The sequence below is a fragment of the Coregonus lavaretus genome (genome assembly GCF_964263955.1).
Source record: "Coregonus lavaretus genome assembly, contig: HAP1_SCAFFOLD_2662, whole genome shotgun sequence".
Taxonomy (NCBI): Eukaryota; Metazoa; Chordata; class Actinopteri; order Salmoniformes; family Salmonidae; genus Coregonus; species Coregonus lavaretus.
In genome coordinates this window covers 5,001-27,052 of record NW_028162370.1, presented here as the reverse complement: position 1 = coordinate 27,052, position 22,052 = coordinate 5,001, and the positions used below count along the sequence as shown (strand labels likewise).

The 22,052-nt window shown below is 45.1% G+C and overlaps 1 protein-coding gene across 1 annotated transcript in view; it reads right to left on the bottom strand.

Moving 5' to 3' along the window:
- Positions 1-13,747: 13,747 nt before the first annotated feature.
- The window catches only part of LOC311119322 (protein LRATD1-like), a gene marked incomplete at its 3' end in the record, with an annotated part of 9,485 nt that continues 1,180 nt past the window's right edge, over positions 13,748-22,052 (bottom strand). The window contains exon 2 of the mRNA XM_084194042.1: positions 13,748-14,422. Coding sequence (XP_084050168.1) covers positions 13,748-14,422 — 675 coding nt within the window. The remainder of the gene's footprint in view (positions 14,423-22,052) is intronic.

Sequence of the window (22,052 nt, the reverse complement as noted above, 5' to 3'; positions counted from 1 at the left end):
TATACAGGCCCGTCTGAAGTTTGCCAATGAACATCTAAATGATTCAGAGGAGAACTGGGTGAAAGTGTTGTGGTCAGATGAGACCAAAATCGAGCTCTTTGGCATCAACTCAACTCGCTGTGTTTGGAGGAGGAGGAATGCTGCCTATGACCCTAAGAACACCATCCCCACCGTCAAACATGGTGGTGGAAACATTATGCTTTGGGGGTGTTTTTCTGCTAAGGGGACAGGACAACTTCACTGCATCAAAGGGACGATGGACGGGGTCATGTACCGTCAAATCTTGGGTGAGAACCTTCTTCCCTCAGCCAGGGCATTGAAAATGGGTCGTGGATGGTTATTCCAGCATGACAATGACCCAAAACACACGGCCAAGGCAACAAAGGAGTGGCTCAAGAAGAAGCACATTAAGGTCCTGGAGTGGCCTAGCCAGTCTCCAGATCTTAATCCCCATAGAAAATCTGTGGAGGTAGCCGAAGGTTCGAGTTGCCAAACATCAGCCTCGAAACCTTAATGACTTGGAGAAGATCTGCAAAGAGGAGTGAGACAAAATCCCTCCTGAGATGTGTGAAAACCTGGTGGCCAACTACAAGAAACGTCTGACCTCTGTGATTGCCAACAAGGGTTTTGCCACCAAGTACTAAGTCATGTTTTGCAGAGGGGTCAAATATTTATTTCCCTCATTAAAATGCAAATCAATATATAGTCTTTTTGACATGCGTTTTTCTGGATTTTTCTGTTGTTATTCTGTCTCTCACTTTTCAAATAAACCTACCATTAAAATTATAGACTGATAATTTCTTTGTCAGTGGGCAAACGTACAAAATCAGCAGGGGATCAAATACTTTTTTCCCCTCACTGTATATGGTTCCAGTCTGCCGTGAAGTGTTCATCCATGTATACGGGTAAGAGTCCAGCTACATTTTCAGATATTATATGCTTCTAATTTTGTCAGAAAGTAGTTTTCATTGCAAGTTAAAGCGTACTGTTAGCTAGCTAGCGAATGTTAGCTTGCTGGCTCGCTAGCTAGCGTTGAACCTAGTTGGTTAGCTTTAGATACCAGCAGATTTATACTACAGCTATGACAATCAGTTTGTATTGGTATTATGCCGCTTCATTGTGTAGCTAGCGAGCTTCATGTCTAAACGAGACTCCACTTCACCCCCATCCACTTAGATGTAGCTGGGGGGTGGTTATAGCATTTCTTTCACAAGATGTGGACTGTGTGGTCCTCTGTAGCTCAGCTGGTAGAGCACGGAGCTTGTAACGCCAGGGTAGTGGGTTCAATCCCCGGGACCACCCATACACAAAAATGTACGTAAGCATGACTGTAAATTGCTTTGGATAAAAGCGTCTGCTAAATGGCATATTATGATTATTACCCATCAATTAAGACAAGTGTGTCTGGGTAAGCGTCATCTAATAATTATAAAATATTAATAACATAGTTTTATCTGGACACTTTCTGTTTTTGATATTGCTACTATGCAAGTAATCATTTCACTGTACCGTTTACACCTTCTGTATCCTGTGCATGTGACCAATAAACATAGATTTTATTTGTATAGTGTGTGTTTACCAGAGACGGCAATGTGAAGAAAAACATTACATTTACGTTTTAGCAGAGTGAGGTAGTGAGTGCATACATGTTTTTTTGTTGTTGTTTTTTTCATACTGGCCCCCCATGGGAATCAAACCCACAACCCTGGCATTGCAAGCGCCATGCTCTACCAACTGAGCTACATGGGGCCAGATTAGGATATAGGCCAAAAACTAGATAAAGTGTATTTTTACCAGGAGTTTTGTCCTTATTATAGGCTACTACTTTTACCACTTTTAGTCTTGAAATGTTTGGTTGTTTACTACACTACTCACTCTGTTTAGCACATGGCCTCACGTGAATCCTTAAAGTGATGGGCGGGGCTAAGGCTTAAGAGGGTGTGAACGATGCTGAATAGGTGCAGACAAAGAAGAGCTCTACAGTAGGTGTACCAAAACATTCAAAGGCCATTTTATAAAAGAAGTGAGGTTACAAGTTTATCAACTTTCAAAAGCAGAATTACTTTCCCATTGTTTCTCAACTGTAGTGTATGTGTCACACCCTGTTACGTCTCTAGTTAGGTTGGTCAGGGTGTGAACGCTAGTTGTTGTTCTAGTTTATATATTTCTATGTTGGACGGGTGTGGTTCCCAATCAGAGGCGGCTGTCGATCGTTGTCTCTGATTGGGGATCATCCTTAGGCAGCCAGTTTGCCTACCTTTAGTTGTGGGATCTTGTTTCTGTTTAGGCTTGTTGCTGTTAGCCTTTAGAACGCCACGTTCAGTTGCTTTTGTTATTTTGTCAAGTGTTTATTTAATAAATTAAACATGTACGCATACCACGCTGCACCTTGGTCCGACCATTTATACAACGAACGTGACAGTATGATATACATGAGTCTCTACTTTTATCCAATGTAAAAAAACACAATTTAAAATGTTGCTACACAAGACCGAATCGAGGTGGTGGGTCACAATTAATAACTTCACCAGGCTCAAAGGGATATTCAATGTCTGCTTTTATTTATATGTTTACCCATCTACCAATAGGTGCCCTTCTTTGCGAAACATTGGAAAACCTCCCTGGTCTTTGTGGTTGAATCTGTGTTTGAAATTCACTGCTCGACTGAGGGACCTTACAGATAATTGTATGTGTTGGGTACAGAGATGAGGTAGTCATTCAAAAATCATGTTAAACACTATTATTGCACAAAGAGTCCATACAACTTATTGTATGAGTTGTTAAGCAAATGTTCCCCCCTGAACATATTTAGGCTTGTCATACCAAAGGGGTTAAATACTTATTGACTCAAGACATTTCAGCTTCTCATTTTTAATGAATTTGTAAAAAAAAATTAAAAACATAATTCCACTTTGACATTATGGGGTATTGTGCGTAATCCAGTGAACAATGATAGAGATGTATCCATTTTAAATTCAGGCTGTAACACAACAAACAGTGAAGGGGTGTGAATACGTTCTGAAGGCGCTGTAGAGCGGTGGCTTATGTAAAATATTTGACAGTAGCCTACAGTATTACTGTGCGATAGGAGCGTGACATCAATGCCTATTTAAAATCAGAGCCTATATCAAGGCAGGACATATAAACCCAGTCATCTATTGGTAAAATAAATATTAAAAAAACGATTTGTCTTTTGCCGTGGCCTGATGTCAATTGTTCCAAACGATAGAGCAAATAAAGAGCGTTGTTTTCACAATAAAAGGTTTCCTTCACACGCGCACAGCTTTACGAAAGGTCTGATTTATAACAGGTGTATGTATGGCGTGTGCCAAGTTGATCAATCTCAATCATTTCAGAAATGGCGCATTTTCGGGCCTTCCTCTGACACCCCCTGGTATAGAGGTCCTGGATGGCAGGGAGCTCGGCCCCAGTGATGTACTGGGCTGTCCGCACTTTGAGGTCGAGGGTGGTGCATTTGCCGTACCAAGCGGTGATGCAGGCAGTCAAGATGCTCTCGATGGTGCAGCTGTAGAACTTTTTGAGGATCTGAGGGCCCATGCCAAATCTTTTCAGCCTCCAGATGGGGAAGAGGCGCTGTCGTGCCCTCTTCCCGACTGTGAGGGTGTGTGTGGACCATGTTAATTCCTTAGTGATGTGGACGCCAAGGAACCTGAAGCTCTCGACCCGCTCCACTACAGCCCCCGTCGATGTGGATGGGGTCGTGCTCTCCCCTCTTTCTCCTATAGTCCACCATCAGCTCCTTGACATTGAGGGAGAGCTTGTTGTCTTAGCACCACACTGCTGTTGTCCACCACCATTTTGGTCAACTTAGGACTTAGGATGTTACCCCACTGACTGAACAACGTCCTAAGTTGATATGCAGATGGTAGTGGAAAATTGTGTTTCATAAAGAAAGTATGAATATTTTGTCAGTTTTCTCCCGCCTTATCGCCATTAAAGCTAGTTAAGGAGGAAAATGATGCCTTTTCAGCCTGCCTTATGTACGAGCCGGTCCACAGGGGACACGGGTACATTAGCAGGAATGCTAATAAATCAATTCTAGACGATAGTGCAGATCTAGCGCCCATGCTCGGCTGCCTGGGCTAATGGGGAGACGCTGGTGCTGTCTATCCCTCTCTGGATGGACAATATTCTGTATAAAGATGTGGATGACACCAAAGAGGAATTTAATACAACTTTATAATCCATTGATTACATTTACATTTTAGTCATTTAGCAGACACTCTTATCCAGAGCGACTTACAGTTAGTGAGTGCATACATTATTATTTTTTGTAAAACAATTTCATACTGGCCCCCCGTGGGAATCGAACCCACAACCCTGGCGTTGCAAACGCCATGCTCTACCAACTGAGCTACATCCCTGCCGGCCATTCCCTCCCCTGGACGAATTGTGCGCCGCCCCATGGGCCTCCCGGTCGCGGCCGGCTACGACAGAGCCTGGATTTGAACCAGGATCTCTAGTGGCACAGCTAGCACTGCAATGCAGTGCCTTAGACCACTGCGCCACTCGGGAGATTAGAATGAAAATGTGTCTTCTCCCTTTCCCAACAATAACAAATACACACAAGTTGACACCGAGTTAGCAGCAGTGCAGAGCCCTAGATGGAGAGCAATTGTAGGGGGAGTTAGTTACTTACTCAAGGGCACAATGGCAGCAGATGGTACATGGGATCAATGAGCAGCAGTCTTCCAGCTGCCAGTTCAGTTCCATTCCCATTTTTTGTGTTGTCCGGCCCGGGGCTTAAACCAGCAACCTTCCAGCTGGTGGTCTTCTTCTCCAACCTCTGTTTCTCAATCCTGGTCCCGGGGACCCAAAGGGGGGCACATTCCTGATTCAAATGATCAATGTATCAAGCTTTGATGATTAGAATCAGCTGTGTAGTGCTCAGGAAAAAAAACAAAATGTGCCCCCCTTTGTGTCACAAGGACCAGGATCAGGAAACACTGCTTTATGGGTAGGTTACTACAGGACCAATGACCAGGATCAGGAAACACTGCTTTATGGGTAGGTTACTACAGGACCAATGACCAGGATCAGGAAACACTGCTTTATGAGTAGGTTACTACAGGACCAATGAATCAGTGTGGTGCCATGACTACAATGGTTCAAGCCCAGGATGACACAAAACAGGATGACACAGAAATGGGAGCTGGAAGGCTCCCATTTACCATCTCCTGCCGTTGTGCCCTTGAGCAAGGCACTTAACCCCCCCCCCCCCCCCCCCCTCACAATTGCTCTCCAGCCAGGGGTGCTGCACTGCAGGGTGTTGGGAGAAGCATAAGACACATTTCCGTTCTAACCAATGGACAATAAAGTATCTATTCTCTCCGTGTTGATGTCACAAGATGACTCTGCACATCTCCACGGCCACACCACTGTTGCCTCTACTGCACCACCGTACAACTATTCCATGTTATTGCACTACATTGCCATTAATGTCTGTATGGCTAGTATTTTATTGTGCTATGTAAACTATCTATGGAGTCTGTTTCTGACCGTTTGAGCAGACACATGCACATTTGTGGCCTGCTGGAGGTCATTTTGCAGGGCTCTGGCAGTGCTCCTCCTGCTCCTCCTTGCACAAAGGCGGAGGTAGCGGTCCTGCTGCTGGGTTGTTGCCCTCCTACGGCCTCCTCCACGTCTCCTGATGTACTGGCCTGTCTCCTGGTAGCGCCTCCATGCTCTGGACACTACGCTGACAGACACAGCAAACCTTCTTGCCACAGCTCGCATTGATGTGCCATCCTGGATGAGCTGCACTACCTGAGCCACTTGTGTGGGTTGTAGACTCCGTCTCATGCTACCACTAGAGTGAATGCACCGCCAGCATTCAAAAGTGACCAAAACATCAGCCAGGAAGCATAGGAACTGAGAAGTGGTCTGTGGTCACCACCTGCAGAACCACTTCTTAATTGGGGGTGTCTTGCTATTTGCCTATAATTTCCACCTGTTGTCTATTCCATTTGCACAACAGCATGTGAAATGTATTGTCAATCAGTGTTGCTTCCTAAGTGGACAGTTTGATTTCACAGAAGTGTGATTGACTTGGAGTTACATTGTGTTGTTTAAGTGTTCCCTTAATTTTTTTGAGCAGTGTATATCGCATTATAACATGTTTACTTTGCCAAAAAATTTGAGCCGAAATCAAAAAAGAGCTAAAATGAGAGCGCTAAAATGATACCTTTGAACATCAGATGGGTTAAATGGAATATTAATGTCACGGTTTCGGCCGAGGCTGCTCCTCCTCCTTGCTCGGGCAGGTTTCGGCGGTCGTCGTCCCCGGAGTACTAGCTGCCACCGTTGTATGTTTCATGTTCGTTTGGTTTTGTCTTGATGTTGTACACCTGTGTCTAGTTAGTCCTCATTAGTGTCCTATTTAGTTCTCGTTGTGTGTGTCAGGTGTTGTGTGTGATTGCTCTTCTGTTTGGTGTTCTGTGCTACGTGTTTCCCTCCGTTGTTTTGGAGAGGTTTTCGCACATGTTATTGCGCCTTTTGTTTGACGCCTGTGTGCGCCTTTATTTCGCCTCCGGGCTTGTTGGGCTCGTGTACTACGTGAATATTTCACTAAAATCTTTTGGACTTAGTTTCTGCGTCCTGCGCTTGATTCCTGCACCACACCCACCTTCAGCACCGTGACAATTAACTGAAATCTAGACACGGACAATAACATCTCACATTTAGCCTAAAATGAAATGAACTCCTGCAGAATAAAGTATTTCTTGCAGTACAATGATACACCAAATGTTATTTTTCTGGAAAAGGAGTGGGGCAATATGGTAAGATTTATATTTTTCAGTATCGAATATGGGTGTCTTATTCAGTGATTTACCCTTTTACATAACAGCTGTCAGTATTTCAACTATGTAAAGTCATCAATGACGAATGTAATTCTTATCAGAAACATGGATTTTATTTTCACTGCTTTCAATCTGAAAATGTTTGTAAGGGAATAATATTTAGGCTACCCTGTTTAAAGCTATTGCGTTTTCTCCTGGTCCAATCGAGAGTAGCAACATTGAAAGAGAAAGCGTTGCAGATTTCAGCTAGATGATTGATCAGTGACGACCTGTCATTCAAGGCAGGTGAGGCAGAGCCCCACCTGTTTTGAGACCCACCTGTTTAGCTCCAAATGCAGGTGTTTCAGCCTAGCTCAGTGCTTTCTGTGGTGGTGGTGGGGCAGCCAGCGGAACATACGGAGCGTAGGGGTTGGTAATGTTCTCTAGTTGCGCCGTGATTGGCTCAGTGTTCTGTCACTCGTGGGGACACTACGTCACCGCAAAATCTACAGGGAGAGCAACAAAATTCAAGCCCCTTCGGTGCTGCCATAGATTTACATTAGAAGTGCCCATCCAAGAAGACTCAAGGTCATTGGCCACAGATAAAATGATGTCAAATCACATTATATCTACCGTAGCTTTGATTGGACTGATCATGTCAACATCATACCTTCAAAATCTTAGCTAGCAAGCTAGCAGTCATCATCATAAATCACGTTGACAATCTACTGGCAAATCCTTTTCAATCCTTGTCATATGAAGATAAATTATAGATAAAACGTATCGGTGCTCATCGGACATTGGACAGAAACATTACACAACAATTTGGAAATCTCAAATTCAACAATGAGTGGTTTGGAAGGAATCAGTGGCTAACTGCAAGCGTTGCAAAGCAATCACTAGCCTGCTCTTCAGTGGAGTGTGTCTGTGTGTCTGTGGTCCAAGTCTCGGTTTAAGGGTCTCTTTTCCAAGCTTAAAAGGATAAACATTCACATGTAACACCATGGGCCAGAAAAGGTTGAATACATTGGCCATGCTGTCAATACAGTATGACTTCTGCCGCGTTCAAAACAACTGGAGACTCGGAGCTGGGAAATCTCAGACTTCAGTGAGTTCAAGACAACTGGGAACTCGAAGGAAAACAAGCTCCGATTGGGAAAATACATTTTGAACGGTCATCTAACTCAGAATTCCAAGTCGGGAATTCTGGCCTCTTTCTAGAGCTCCGACCTGAAGATCACCGACGTCACGATTCGACCTTGTTTCTTCAGAGTTCCCAGTTTTCTTGAAAGCACCATAAATACAGAGAATGCCAGACTTTGATGACAACATTTGCCCAGAAGGACCGCTGCGCCACATTCCTGTTCAAGTGAGCACACCATAACAAGTTGAGTCCAAAAATGTATTTTATGCTACTGCATAATGATGTAATATGCCAGGGAGATATGTATACTGACCTGATGATCACTGACGTCATCCTGATTAGACCTTGTGTTTTTCCGAGTTCCCAGTTGTCTTGAAAGCACCATAAATCCAGATAATTATATGTATACTGTAGCTAAGAAAGTAATACTAAGTGTATGTTGTGTAGTAAGCTGTTAGTAGCCCATGTGCCTCACCCTAATAATTTGGTCCCTTTCCCCCTCATAACTTAGCCTACTGTTCTGACTTGATTTCATTGTCTGCTAATATGCCCCCTTTATTTATCCTAGGGTTCTGACTTGGTGTACAGAGAGAACACTGTAACAATGGCCCATGTTCTGAATTCTGTCGCTGTACATTTCAAACGTGCTGAACAAATAGTTATATTGCCGACGTCCGTCTTAGCTCGCTCATTAATGTCTTAATCTAAATTACGGATTGCCTCTTATCCGCTCGTCGTCCCCTTGGGCTTTCCATTTGTTAACTGTACTGACTGCTCAATAGATTTTGACTGGTTGCAGGTTCATATCAACAAAGAACAAGAATCACAGTATCACAGAGACAAAGGACTAGTTTGTGAGATGCAGGGTACAGTACTGTAAAAATAGGGGTACAAGGAGGAGGAAGAACAAAAAACTAAATTGCAAAGAGCAAAGCAGAGTAGTAATTTCTGATCAATTTTGAGCTACTATCAAAAGACAACGACGGAAAAATATGAAATTTGTTTTGAGATTAAAAATGTACTTCTCCCTGAGAACTGAATGTTTTGAACAATGTGTTTTCTATTTTTCGGTGTATTGTTTACTGACTGCTTGAGAGTGTTTATCATTTTGATCACTTTGTTTATGATTTGAGAGCAGTGTTTGATTTTGAACACAGGTCAAACTGTTTTGAGGCGAATGTTTCATTTTTTCGAGAGGAGTCAGAGGTTTTGTAAATAGTGCTTGAAGATGAGGTTTTGTGTTTAAGGTTTTCAGGAAATGGAGCAAGGTTTCAGAAATTGTGTTTTAGCAATTGAGAAAAACTGTACAAGGGACAAAAATCAAAGGAGTAAACATGTGATCAATGTGCTTCTTCTTGTCTTTGGGCTGGGTCAGGCCAGAGCACTTCGTCGACATCACAAGCAATATTGTCCCTCCTGAGGCAACGGGGGAAGAAGCCTCTTGTGTGCCGTATCCAGCCCTGACATGGTTCCTCACCTGTATCACCACAGGCTAAATCCATGGCTTGCAGCAGATTTACTCTGGTGTAGGGTTATCTATTATACACTTTCCATCTCCAAGAGGAGAAAAACTCCTCAATCGGATTCAGGAAAGGCGAGTATGGAGGGAGGCACAAGTTCATAAACTGCCCATTGATGTTTCTGAATGTACACTTACTTGCACATACTGAGCTCGCAGTTCTTTCACCCTTGGTGAGTTGCGTTCAAAAGGTACTCTGAATACTTGTTTCATTCGCATCCTGTTACGACGGGGACACGGTCAATTGTGGAAATGCTCACACTGTTCGATTCCCTGGAAGTGTGTGTTGTCTTGTATCACTCGTTCCTGGATTTTTCTGATTCATATTGCATTATCTTGAAGGACCATGCCAACTATAACGGCCTCTTGCTCCCCAGTGAATATAGCTGTCCTTCCACCTGCATGTGGCAGCCTTGCAATTCTACAAAAAGTAGTTGTGCAGTTACAAAACATATTCATGCAGTACAATACATACAGTGATTAACTTTACAAACGTCTATTGAAACAGCTGCATATAGTGTAGTACAGTAAATTTGCAATTACAAAAATACAGTAGTACACTGTACCTGTTCTCTTCTCTGAATGTCTTACTATGGTGGACACAGAACATCTGCTCAAATTGGGTTGCACTCTAAGTCCTGCTTCCCTCATTGTCAGTCCATGGACAAGAACATGGTCTATGACTATTGGTCGAATTTCATCAGATATTTCCACTCTTTGTCTTCCTCTTCCTCTTCGTCATCCTCTTCCTCTTTCTTACCCTCCTCCTCCTCTTCCTCCTCGTCGCCCACCATCGTCCTCGTCCTCGTCGTCTCACATTGTTTCTTCTATCCATTCTCAGACTTTCTCCTTCCCACCTTCAACAACCTGTTTGCTCTCTGAACTGGCTTATATTGGTTGTGTCGCATCATTTGAAACAGGTTAAACCCATTTTGAGTGGTTGTGTTCAATCAATGACATGTGTTCTCTATTTGTATTTGATTGTTGCCACTTGTGTTTACCAGTATGGATGACAATGTGCATTAGAGTGCAGAATGTGTTTTGAGAATGAGAATGTGTTTAGAGTTTTGCTGAAAAGTCTAAGTGAGATCTGCATATTGTGTTTTACCATGTGAAATGGTTTAAGGTATTGGCAACAGACTGCATCATTAGCTAAATGAGTCCAGGCAACTGAGAACTTTGTTCAGCCAATGGGGTTTTAGTGTTTTAGCAATTGAGAAAAACTGTAAGCAAGTCAGCCATATCAGCTATGTTTTTTTAAAAGGCAGTAAATGAGGCTGAATGAACTGTTCCGCTGCCAGACAAGGCTCCGCTGATAGCCAGGTGGAGCAGTGGTAAGGTGTTGGGACTCTGCTGTTGGGACTCTGCTGTTGGGACTCTGCTTTATGGAGGCCCTAACAGTGTGTGGGCACCGTTTGTCACCGTTATAGTGCAATTAATGAATTGTTTAGTGTTGTGTTGTGGCTTTGCCGGCATGCATAAAAAAATATTAAAAAAGGAGTTTGCTCCACCAAGATTTACAATGCTAAAATCACCACTGAGATTCTATCGTTTAAGAAATGTATTCTTGTGAGTACCGATTGATTTATTATGTAGGATCATTTATTTGTCTTCCAGGGCAACAAGTTGTGAGTGTAGAGAAGTTGCAAGCCTAGGCCTATTTGACTAGACAAGTTGACAAAAATAGCCTATCAAATTTAGAAAATTTTAAGCAGATAAATATAGAAATTAGGCTTAAAAGTTTATTTTTTCCTACACCCCTGTAAAATACGTTCCACGTCTCTGCCTGTCAAGGAATCATCAGGCTACAGTGTCTGCTGCACACCTCCCCTGTACAGGCTGCTGTTCTAGGGCATCTGCTGCACACCTCCCCCGTACAGGCTGCTGTTCTAGGGCATCTGCTGCACACCTCCCCCGTACAGTCTGCTGTTCTAGGGCATCTGCTGCACACCTCCCCCTTACAGGCTGCTGTTCTAGGGCATCTGCTGCACACCTCCCCCGTACAGGCTACTGTTCTAGGGCATGTGCTGCACACCTCCCCCGTACAGGCTGCTGTTCTAGGGCATCTGCTGCACACCTCCCCCGTACAGGCTGCTGTTCTAGGGCATCTGCTGCACACCTCCCCCTTACAGGCTGCTGTTCTAGGGCATCTGCTGCACACCTCCCCCGTACAGGCTACTGTTCTAGGGCATCTGCTGCACACCTCCCCCTTACAGGCTACTGTTCTAAAGCATCTGCTGCACACCTTCCCCGTATAGGCTACTGTTCTAGGGCATCTGCTGCACACCTCCCCCGTACAGGCTGCTGTTCTAGGTTCATCTGCTGCACACCTCCCCCTTTCAGGTTGCTGTTCTAGGGCATCTGCTGCACACCTCCCCCGTACAGGCTGCTGTTCTAGGGCATCTGCTGCACACCTCCCCCGTACAGGCTACTGTTCCAAAGCATCTGCTGCACACCTCCCCCGTACAGGCTACTGTTCTAAAGCATCTGCTGCACACCTCCCCCGTACAGGCTGCTGTTCTAGGGCATCTGCTGCACACCTCCCCCGTACAGGCTGCTGTTCTAGGGCATCTGCTGCACACCTCCCCCGTACAGGCTGCTGTTCTAGGGCATCTGCTGCACACCTCCCCCGTACAGGCTACTGTTCTAGGGCATCTGCTGCACACCTCCCCCTTACAGGCTACTGTTCTAGGGCATCTGCTGCACACCTCCCCCTTACAGGCTGCTGTTCTAGGGCATCTGCTGCACACCTCCCCCGTACAGGCTACTGTTCTAGGGCATCTGCTGCACACCTCCCCCGTACAGGCTGCTGTTCTAGGGCATCTGCTGCACACCTCCCCCGTACAGGCTACTGTTCTAGGGCATCTGCTGCACACCTCCCCCTTACAGGCTACTGTTCTAGGGCATCTGCTGCACACCTCCCCCGTACAGGCTACTGTTCTAGGGCATCTGCTGCACACCTCCCCCTTACAGGCTGCTGTTCTAGGGCATCTGCTGCACACCTCCCCCGTACAGGCTGCTGTTCTAGGGCATCTCCTGTCCACAGTCCCTACTGGTTGCTATACGTTACTACCGGGGATAACCATTAGCCTACCGAATAACGCATAGCAGAGATGGGAGTGGGCTTCCTGGGTGAGGCGGAGTCACACACTATAGGCTACACGTCTCCTGGTGTGTGTGTGTGTGTGTGTGTGTGTGTGTGTGTGTGTGTGTGTGTGTGTGTGTGAGCAATATCTTTCAGACCAGAACCGTTTTTCATATTGCAACCTCCTGTTTATTAGAACAGAAAATCAACCAGGGAGAAAGAAGTCACAAACTCAAATACAAAAATATTATGGGACTCAAATCCAAACAAATCAATGTATGAATATAGCTTTCCTACCAAACACCAGGGTGGAAAAAAATAACATCAACATTTGGAGACAGTAAGAGATGGCTTCAACCAGCCTGCCAAATGCCAACGGCTGTCTGTCTCTCCATCTGTCTCTCCGTCTGTCTGTCCATCTGTCTATCCATCTGGTTGTCTGTCTGTCTCTCCGTCTGTCTGGTTGTCTGTCTGTCTGTCTGTCTGTCTGTCTGTCTGTCTGTCTGTCTGTCTGTCTGTCTGTCTGTCTGTCTGTCTGTCTGTCTGTCTGTCTGTCTGTCTGTCTGTCTGTCAGTCCGTCTGTCTGTCTGTCTGGTAGGCTACAACATGAATAGGTGTATCCGTGTGTTCGTTCAGTCCCAGGTTTTCTTAGGTAATGTTAAAGCTAGGAGTAAAAAAATTGAACCGGAGCAATCCAACAAACATCTCTCCTTCTCTGTCCCTCTTTCTTTCTCTCTCTCTTGCCGTAGTCTGCCGCAGCAGCAGCATGCAGAGAGAGAGAGAGAGAGAGAGAGAGAGAGAGAGCAGACAATTCCGTTACCCTTAATAAAAAAACAAGCGAGTGGAGTCGTGTGCTATGTGGCATTTAAAGGTACAGGGTGACTTGTCAGAGGTGGAGAGAAACTGCTCTCTAACAAGCAAGAGCAGTCGTCAATGTCTACATGACCACAAAATGGTTTAGTATTATTTCCTCTTCTTCTCATAGGCAGGATGATCACAACATCTGTCTCAGTGTTAACAGAGTTACAGAGCAGCCGTCCTCAGTCTGCCCGCGGCATGCAGACAGCCATACACAACAATCCTTCCTCTCTTTCTCTCTCTCTTGCTGTGTGTGTGTGTGTGTGTGTGTGTGTGTGTGTGTGTGTATGAGGAGAAGAGAGAGGAACAGGCTATCATTTCAATTAGAATTCCAAAATCAATCACTCCTTCCCACCATTGACCCCTAAAGACAACTCCTTCAGAATCCCGCTGGCGTCCACGCGCCTGCGCTCCCAGATCATGTCTTCGAGGCTACGGAACACCAGCGTGTGTGCGTGTCCACTCCGAGTTCCGGCGCCAAAGTGCACTTTGAGAAAGTACTGCTGCTGCGCCGAGTGTGCCTCGCCTCCCTTCTTAAACTCCCGCTTCCCGAAGCGGCACCAAGCGGCGAAGCTCTCTGAGTTGGTCCAGCAGATCTCCCCGCTGTTCAGGCCGAGGTGCTCGGCGGCGTTCTGCACAACCAGGTCGGAGGGCAGCGGTCGGAAGCGGTAGCGGCTGTTCACTATCCGTCCGTGCCGGCCCTGTCCTATCTCAGTCAGGCTGTCCTTCCGTATCTCCCCCTCATGCAGGTGTATCACCTGGTCGTTGAGCTCGTACACAGCCCAGTGAGGTGCCTGGGAGGTGGATACTAGCTCCACAAGGTCCCCTGGAGAGCACATGGAGAGCAACGTTTTGGCGGAGTACACATTCAAGTCCTGGTTTTCGCGGAGCTTGGAGAAGATGCATTCCTGGGAGCAGAAGGCGGAGTACTCCAGCTCGCTGACCGCCCCGGGGCCCTCCTGGCTGGGGCAAGGGTCCTTGATGTAACCGCCTCCTCCTCCTCCTCCGTCGTCCACCTAGAATCAAATCATCAATCAATCAAATGTATTTTCAATCAAATGTATTTTCAATCAAATGTATTTTCAATCAAATGTATTTTCAATCAAATCAATCAATCAAATGTATTTTAGAGAGCCCTTTTTTTACATCAGCAGTCACAAAGAGCAGGCAAATCAAATCAAAGTTTATTTGTCATTTGTGATGGGTCGTTCGCGAATGAACGGCTCTTTTTGAACTGATCTTTTTGGTGAACGTCGGGAACCGAATCACATCGGTGAAAGAGCCGTTCATTTGGCTCCCTGATTGGCAGATTGCTATACTGTTTTTTTTGTTGTTGCTCAAAACAACGTGTTTCTGCAGATACGTTACAAATGATTCTCCTAAGAGGGTGAATCCTCATTGCAGAAAAAATACATAGTGGGGAGAGCTCGTCAATCTGGTCCACGATGATTTTTTCAGTGCGTAAAAAAAAAAAGAGTATTTTTTTGCAGGTCATCTAATAATTTGGCCAGGTAAAAATGTATTTAAACGTGCATTTCACGATCTGACATAATGGTAGCCTGAGTAGCCCAGGGATACAAAACCCCTCAAGCTACCAACCGGGGTCATTTTGACCCCAGAGGCATTTGTTTTATCATAGGCTAAAGGTAGTTTATTCAATTCTTCAAATAAATCATTATTTAGACTTTGTATTTCAATATGAACTTTTTACAAATGTAAGTAATTTGGGGTCATTTTGACCCCAACCAAAAACACCTAATTCTCGCCTTTAGTAATTTGATAAATAGGAGCTTTATTTGAACCTAGGTTTCTCTGGAGATGTAATAACAAGTTATCCATATCATCAGAGGGTGGAGGGGAACATGTATCAGTGATTTAGACCAGATAGACTGATTATCTGTAGAGATATCGCTCCCCATGGACTCACCCGAGATTGGACTTTCCCATACCACGTATCGTATGACTGTGTACAAAACCAAAATTACCTTATGTGCATATAAAAATCTGCCAATGGTAAAGATAGTCTGCCACTGGTATAAATACTTGATAGAACTGCAACACAGAACTCAGATACACAGATTGGTGTAGAGGAGAAATATACACGGCCGTGACGATGACAGAAGAGAATTCTCTTGGGAGGTAATGCAGTTGGCGTTTGATAGTGAGGTATTCCAGATCGTGAGAACAAAAGGACTTGAGTTGCTGTACGTTACCACAATCACACCATGAGTAGTTAATCATGAAACATACACCACCGCCTTTCTTCTTCCCGGAGAGTTATTTATTTCTTGTCCGCGCGATGTACTGAGAACCCAGCTGACTGTATGGACGGGGACAGTGTATCCGGAGAGAGACATGATTCCGTGAAACACAGTATGTTACGGTCCCTGATGTCTCTCTGGAAAGAGATCCTTATAATATAATATATAATATAATATAATATAATAATAATCCTTGCCCTGAGCTCGTCTACTTTATTGTCCATGGACTGAACATTAGTGAGTAAAATACCCAGAAGCGGTGGATGGTATGCAGTGGATGGTATGCAGTGGATGGTATGCAGTGGATGGTATGCAGTGGATGGTATGCAGTGGATGGTATGCAGTGGATGGTATGCAGTGGATGGTATGCACGTCTCCTGAGTCGGACTAGAAGCCCACTCCGTATTCGTCTGCTCTGTCGGAGACGTCTTGGAGCAGCCAATTATTATGGTGAGAGATTATATAATATGGTTTTAAGTACCTCAATGGACCGTAAAGGAAATCACACTACAAACTATCACCCTCATGCACTTAAGGAATTTACTAATATTATAGATAAAGTGCATTCAGAAAGTATTCAGATCCCTTGACTTTTTCCACATTTTGTTACGTTATAACCTTATTCTAAAATGGATAAAATAGTTTTGTTCTACACACAATACCCCATAATGACAAAGAAAACAGTTTTTTCAAAAATATTCAGACCCTTTACTCAGTACTTTGTTGAAGCACCTTTGGCAGCGATTACAGCCTCGAGTCTTCTTGGGTATAACGCTACAAGCTTGGCACACCTGTATTTGGGGAGTTTCTCCCATTCTTCTCTGTAGATCCTCTCAAGCTCTGTCAGGTTGGATGGGGAGCGTTGCTGCACAGCTATTTTCAGGTCTCTCCAGAGATGTTCGATCGGGTTCAAATCCGTGCTTTGGCTGTGCCACTCAAGGATATTCAGAGACTTGTCCCTAAGCCACTCTTGCGTTGTCTTGGCTGTGTGCTTAGGGTCGTTGTCCTGTTGGAAGGTAAACCTTCGCCCCAGTCTGAGGTCCTGAGCGCTCTGGAGCAGGTTTTCATCAAGGATCTCTCTGTACTTTGCTCCGTTCATCTTTCCCTCGATCCTGACTAGTCTCCCAGTCCCTGACGCTGAAAAACATCCCCACAGCATGATGCTGTCACCACCATGCTTCACCGTAGGGATGGTACCAGGTTTCCTCCAGACGTGACGCTTGGTATTCAGGCCAAAGAGTTCAATCTTGGTTTCATCAGACCAGAGAATCATTTAGGTGCCTTTTGGCAAACTCCAAGTGGGCTGTCATGTGCCTTTTACTGAGGAGTGGCTTCCGTCTGGCCACTCTACCATAAAGGCCTGATTGGTGGAGTGCTGCAGAGATGGTTGTTCTTCTGGAAGGTTTTCCCATCTCCACAGAGGAACTCTGGAGCTCTGTCAGAGTGACCATCGGGTTCTTGGTCACCTCCCTGACCAAGGCCCTTCTCCCCCAATTGCTCAGTTTGGCCGGCCGACCAGCTCTAGGAAGAGTCTTGGTGGTTCCAAACTTCTTCCATTTAAGAATGATGGAGGCCACTTTGGTCTTGGGGACCTTCAATGCTGCAGACATTTTGTGGTACCCTTCCCCAGATCTGTGCCTCGACACAATCCTGTCTTGGAGCTCTACGGACAATTCCTTCGACCTCATGGCTTGGTTTTTGCTCTGACATGCACTGTCAACTCAGGGACCTTATATAGACAGGTGTGTGCCTTTCCAAATCATGTCCAATCAATTGAATTTACCACAGGTGAACTCCAATCGAGTTGTAGAAACATCTCAAGGATGATCAATGATAACAGGATGCACCTGAGCTCAATTAGCAAAGGGTCTGAATACTTATGTAAATAAGCTGTAATAAGGTATTTCTGTTTTTTATTTTTAATACATTGATGACAAAATCCATTTTAGAATAAGGCTGTAACGTAACAAAATGTGGAAAAGAGGAAGGTGTCTGAATACTATCTGAATGCACTGTATATACTGTTATTCCTCCAAGTAAACTACAAGTAACCACCGGTAACTGTGTCTTGCCATCATCTGACTGACGCCTGGAGGCGAACACACCCAAACCAAACCAGCAACCTCAGAATAACACAGTCCTTTAGCCCTCCACTACAGGGTTAATGTTAGAATTGTATATCACTGTATATGGAGGCTTAAATATCCTGACTTAGTGAGATATACATGGCGGAGGCTCAATCAAGCTAGTCGTCTTGTCTACTTTCTTATGTCATTTTAGCTGGCACCAAAAGTAAAAAGAATATTGATAGGGGACAGAATGCGGTCAGACCATCAAATAATTGGTATACACATTACTCTTACAGAATTTCCGCAAGGGCGAGGATATTGGAAATGTAATCAAAGCCTACTGGATGACAAATTGTATTTAACCAAGACAGAATAATTCATAACTGACTTTTCCCTACATAACAGTAGATCCCCTTATTGTATGGGACACTTTTAAATGTGCCTTTAGAGGCCATGCAATTCAATACTCATCTTAAAAACCAAAACAATTTAGGTAAAAAGAGTTCATATTAAAAAAGGAAATAGAAGGTCTAACAGAACAGATAGATAGCAATAAAAACTGTAACACAGTGATTGAGTTCATCAGGAAGTGCATAGAGGATGTTGTTCCCACTGTGATGAATAGGACTTATGCAAAACAAAAACCGTGGATAGATGGCAGCATTCGCGCAAAACTGAATGTGCGAACCAGCGCATTTAACCACGGCAAGGTGACTGGGAACATGGACTAGTAAAAAACGGCCCTGCTTTACCCTCCGTAAGGCAATCAATCAGGCAAAACATCAGTACAGAGACAAAGTGGAGTCGCAATTCAACGGCTCAGACACGAGACATATGTGGCAGGGACTCCAGACAATCTCCGATTATGACGGGAAAACCAGCCACGTCGCGGACACCGACGCCATGCTCCCGGACAAGCTATACTGTACATCTTCTTTGCACGCTTTGGAGGTGAGCTCTCATTCTCCATTGCCGACATGAGTAAGAAATGTTAGCGTGTTAACCCAGCCGGCATCTCTAGCCAAGTCCTCGGAGCATGTGCAGACCAGCTGGCTGGAGTGTTTACGGACATATTCAATCTCTCCCTATCCCAGTCTGCTGTCCACACTTGCTTCAAGATGTCCACCATTGTTCCTGTACCCAAGAAAGCGAAGGTAACTGAACTAAATGACTATCGCCCCGTAGCACTCACCTCTGTCATCATGAAGGGCTTTGAGAGGCTAGTCAAGGATCATATCACCTCTACCTTACCTGACACCCTAGACCCACTACAATTTGCATACCGCCCCAACAGATCCACAGATTATGCAATCGCCATCGCACTGCACACTGCCCTATCCCATCTGGACAAGAGGAATACCTATGTAAGAATGCTGTTCATCGACTACAGCTCAGACTTCAACACCATAGTACCCTCCAAGCTCATCACTAAGCTCGGGGCCCTGGGTCTGAAACCTGCCCTGTGCAACTGGGTCCTGGACTTCCTGACCAGCCGGCCCCAGGTGGTGAAGGCATGCAACAACACCTCAATGCTGATCCTCAGAACGGGGGCTCCACAAGGGTGTGTGCTCAACCCCCTCCTGTACTCCCTGTTCACCCATGACTACGTGGCCACACACGTCTCAAACTAAATCATCAAATTTTGCAGACGACACAACAGTGGTAAGCCTGATTACCAACCACGACGTGACAGCCTACAGGGAGGAGGTGAGAGCCCTGGCGGAGTGGTGCCAGGAAAATAACCTCTCCCCTCAACGTCAACAAAGCGGAGGAGTTGATCGTGGACAACAGGAGACAGCAGAGAGAGCACGCCCCCATCCATATTGACGGGGCCACAGTGGAGACGGTGGAAAGCTTCAAGTTCCTCGCCGTGCACATCATTGACAACCTGAAATGGTCCATCCACACAGACAGTGTGGTGAAGAGGCTGAAGAAATGTGTCTTGGCCCCTAAGACCCTCATAAACCTTTACAGATGTACCATTGAGAGCATCCTGTCGGGCTGTATCACCGCCTGGTATGGAAACTGCACCGTCCGCAACCGTAGGGCTCTCCAGAGGGTGGTGCGGTCTGCCCAACGCATCACCAGGGGCAAACTACCCGCCCTCCAGGACACCTACAGCACAGGAAGGCCAAGAAGATCATCAAGGACCTCAGCCACCCGAGCCAAGGCCTGTTCACCCCGCTACCATCTAGAAGGCGGAGACAGTACAGGTGCATCAAAGCTGGGACCGAGAGACTGAAAAACAGCTTCTTTCTCCAGGCCATCGGAAAGTTAAATAGTCACCACTAGCTGGCCTCTGCCCAGTACCCTGCCCTGAACTTTAGTCACTGTTACTAGCCGGCTACCACCCGGTTACTCAACCCTGCACCTTAGAGACTGCTGCCCTATGTACATAGTGATTGAACACTGGCCACTTGAATAAAGTTTAGATACTGTTTTACCCACTTCACATGTATATACTGTATTCTAGTCATGGTTCATCCTATATAACTACTGCTGTACACACCTTTTCTATTCATATACTGTCCATATTGTCTATACACACCATCATATACACTGAGTGTACAAAACATTAGGAACACCTTCCTAATATTGAGTTGCACCCCCGTTTGCCCTCAGAACAGCCTCAATTCATTGGGGCATTTACTCTACAAGGTGTCGAAAGCGTTCCACAGGGATGCTGGCCCATGTTGACTCCAATGCGTCCCACAGTTGTATCAAGTTGGCTGGATGTCCTTTGGGTGGTGGACCATTCTTGATACACACAGGAAACTGTTGAGCGTGAAAAACCCAGCAGCGTTGCAGTTCTTGACACAAACCGGTGCGCCTGGCACCTACCACCATACCCCGTTCAAAGGCTCTTAAATATTTTGTCTTGCCCATTCACCCTCTGAATGACACACACACACAATCCATGTCTCAATTGTCTCAAGGTTTAAAAATCCTTCTTTAGGGCCTCCCGAGTGGTGCAACGGTCTAAGGCACTGCATCGCAGGGAGACCCATGAGGCGTCACTACAGACCTGGGTTCGATCCCAGGCTGTGTCACAGCCGGCCGTGACCGGGAGACGACACACAATTGGCCCAGCGTCCTCCGGGTTAGGGAGAGGGTTTGGCCGGCCAGGATTTCCTTGTCCAATCGCATTCTAGCAACTCCTTGTGGCGGGCCGGGTGCCTGCAAGCTGACTTTGGTCGCCAGCTGGACGGTGTTTCCTCCGGCACATTGGTGCGGCTGGCTTCCAGGTTAAGTGAGCAGTGTGTCAAGAAGCAGTGCGGCTTGGCAGGGTCGTGTTTCGGACAATGCATGGCTCTCGACCTTCACCTCTCCCGAGTCCATAGGGGAGTTGCAGCGATGGGACAAGAATGGAGGATGCATGGCTCTCACCAATTGGTGAGAAAAAAATATAAAATAAAAAATACAACCAAATCCTTCTTTAACCTGTCTCCTCCCCTTCATCTACACTGATTGAAGTGGATTTAACAGGTGACATCAATAAATGATCATAGCTTTCACCTGGTCAGTCTATGTCATGGAAAGAGCAGGTGTTCCTAATGATTTGTCCACTCAGTGTATTCTCTGAAATTGCTCATTCTCATATTTCTACATTTTCTTTTCTTTTCTTTTTATTATTAGCGTGTATTGTTTTGTATCGTTAGATACTACTACACTGTTGGACATTGCAACACAAGCATTTCTCTCCACCCGCAATAACATCTGGAAAATATGTGTACGCAACCAATAACATTTTATTTTATTTGATTTATTGGTGTGTATTCTCTGAAAAGTAGTTATTCTAAAACATTTTAAAAAGTGTTTGAATCCAGGTTTGTCTGGAGACGTAATATCAAGCTATGCATATCCTCAGGGGGTGGTATCACGTCTCCAGACAAACCTGGATTCAAACACTTTTTAAAATGTTTTAGAATAACTACTTTTCAGAGAATACACACCAATAAATCAAATGAAATAAAATGTTATTTGTTGCGTACACATATTTTGCAGATGTTATTGCGGGTGGAGAGAAATGCTTGTGTTCCTATCTCCAACAGTGTAGTAGTATCTAACGATACAAAACAATACACGCTAATAATAATAAATGATACGGGTCAGGGATTTGGACCAGCCAGACAAATCATCTGGAGAGATGGAGCACCTTATGGTTATAACTGGTTATAACTGGTTATAACTGGGTATGACTGGTTATAACTGGGTATGACTGTGTGCAAATCTAATTCATCTTAGATATATGCTTAGTTGCAGTCAAAACAGCTCATAAAAGGCTGTCAGTGGTATGAATTATTAGTAGAACTGTA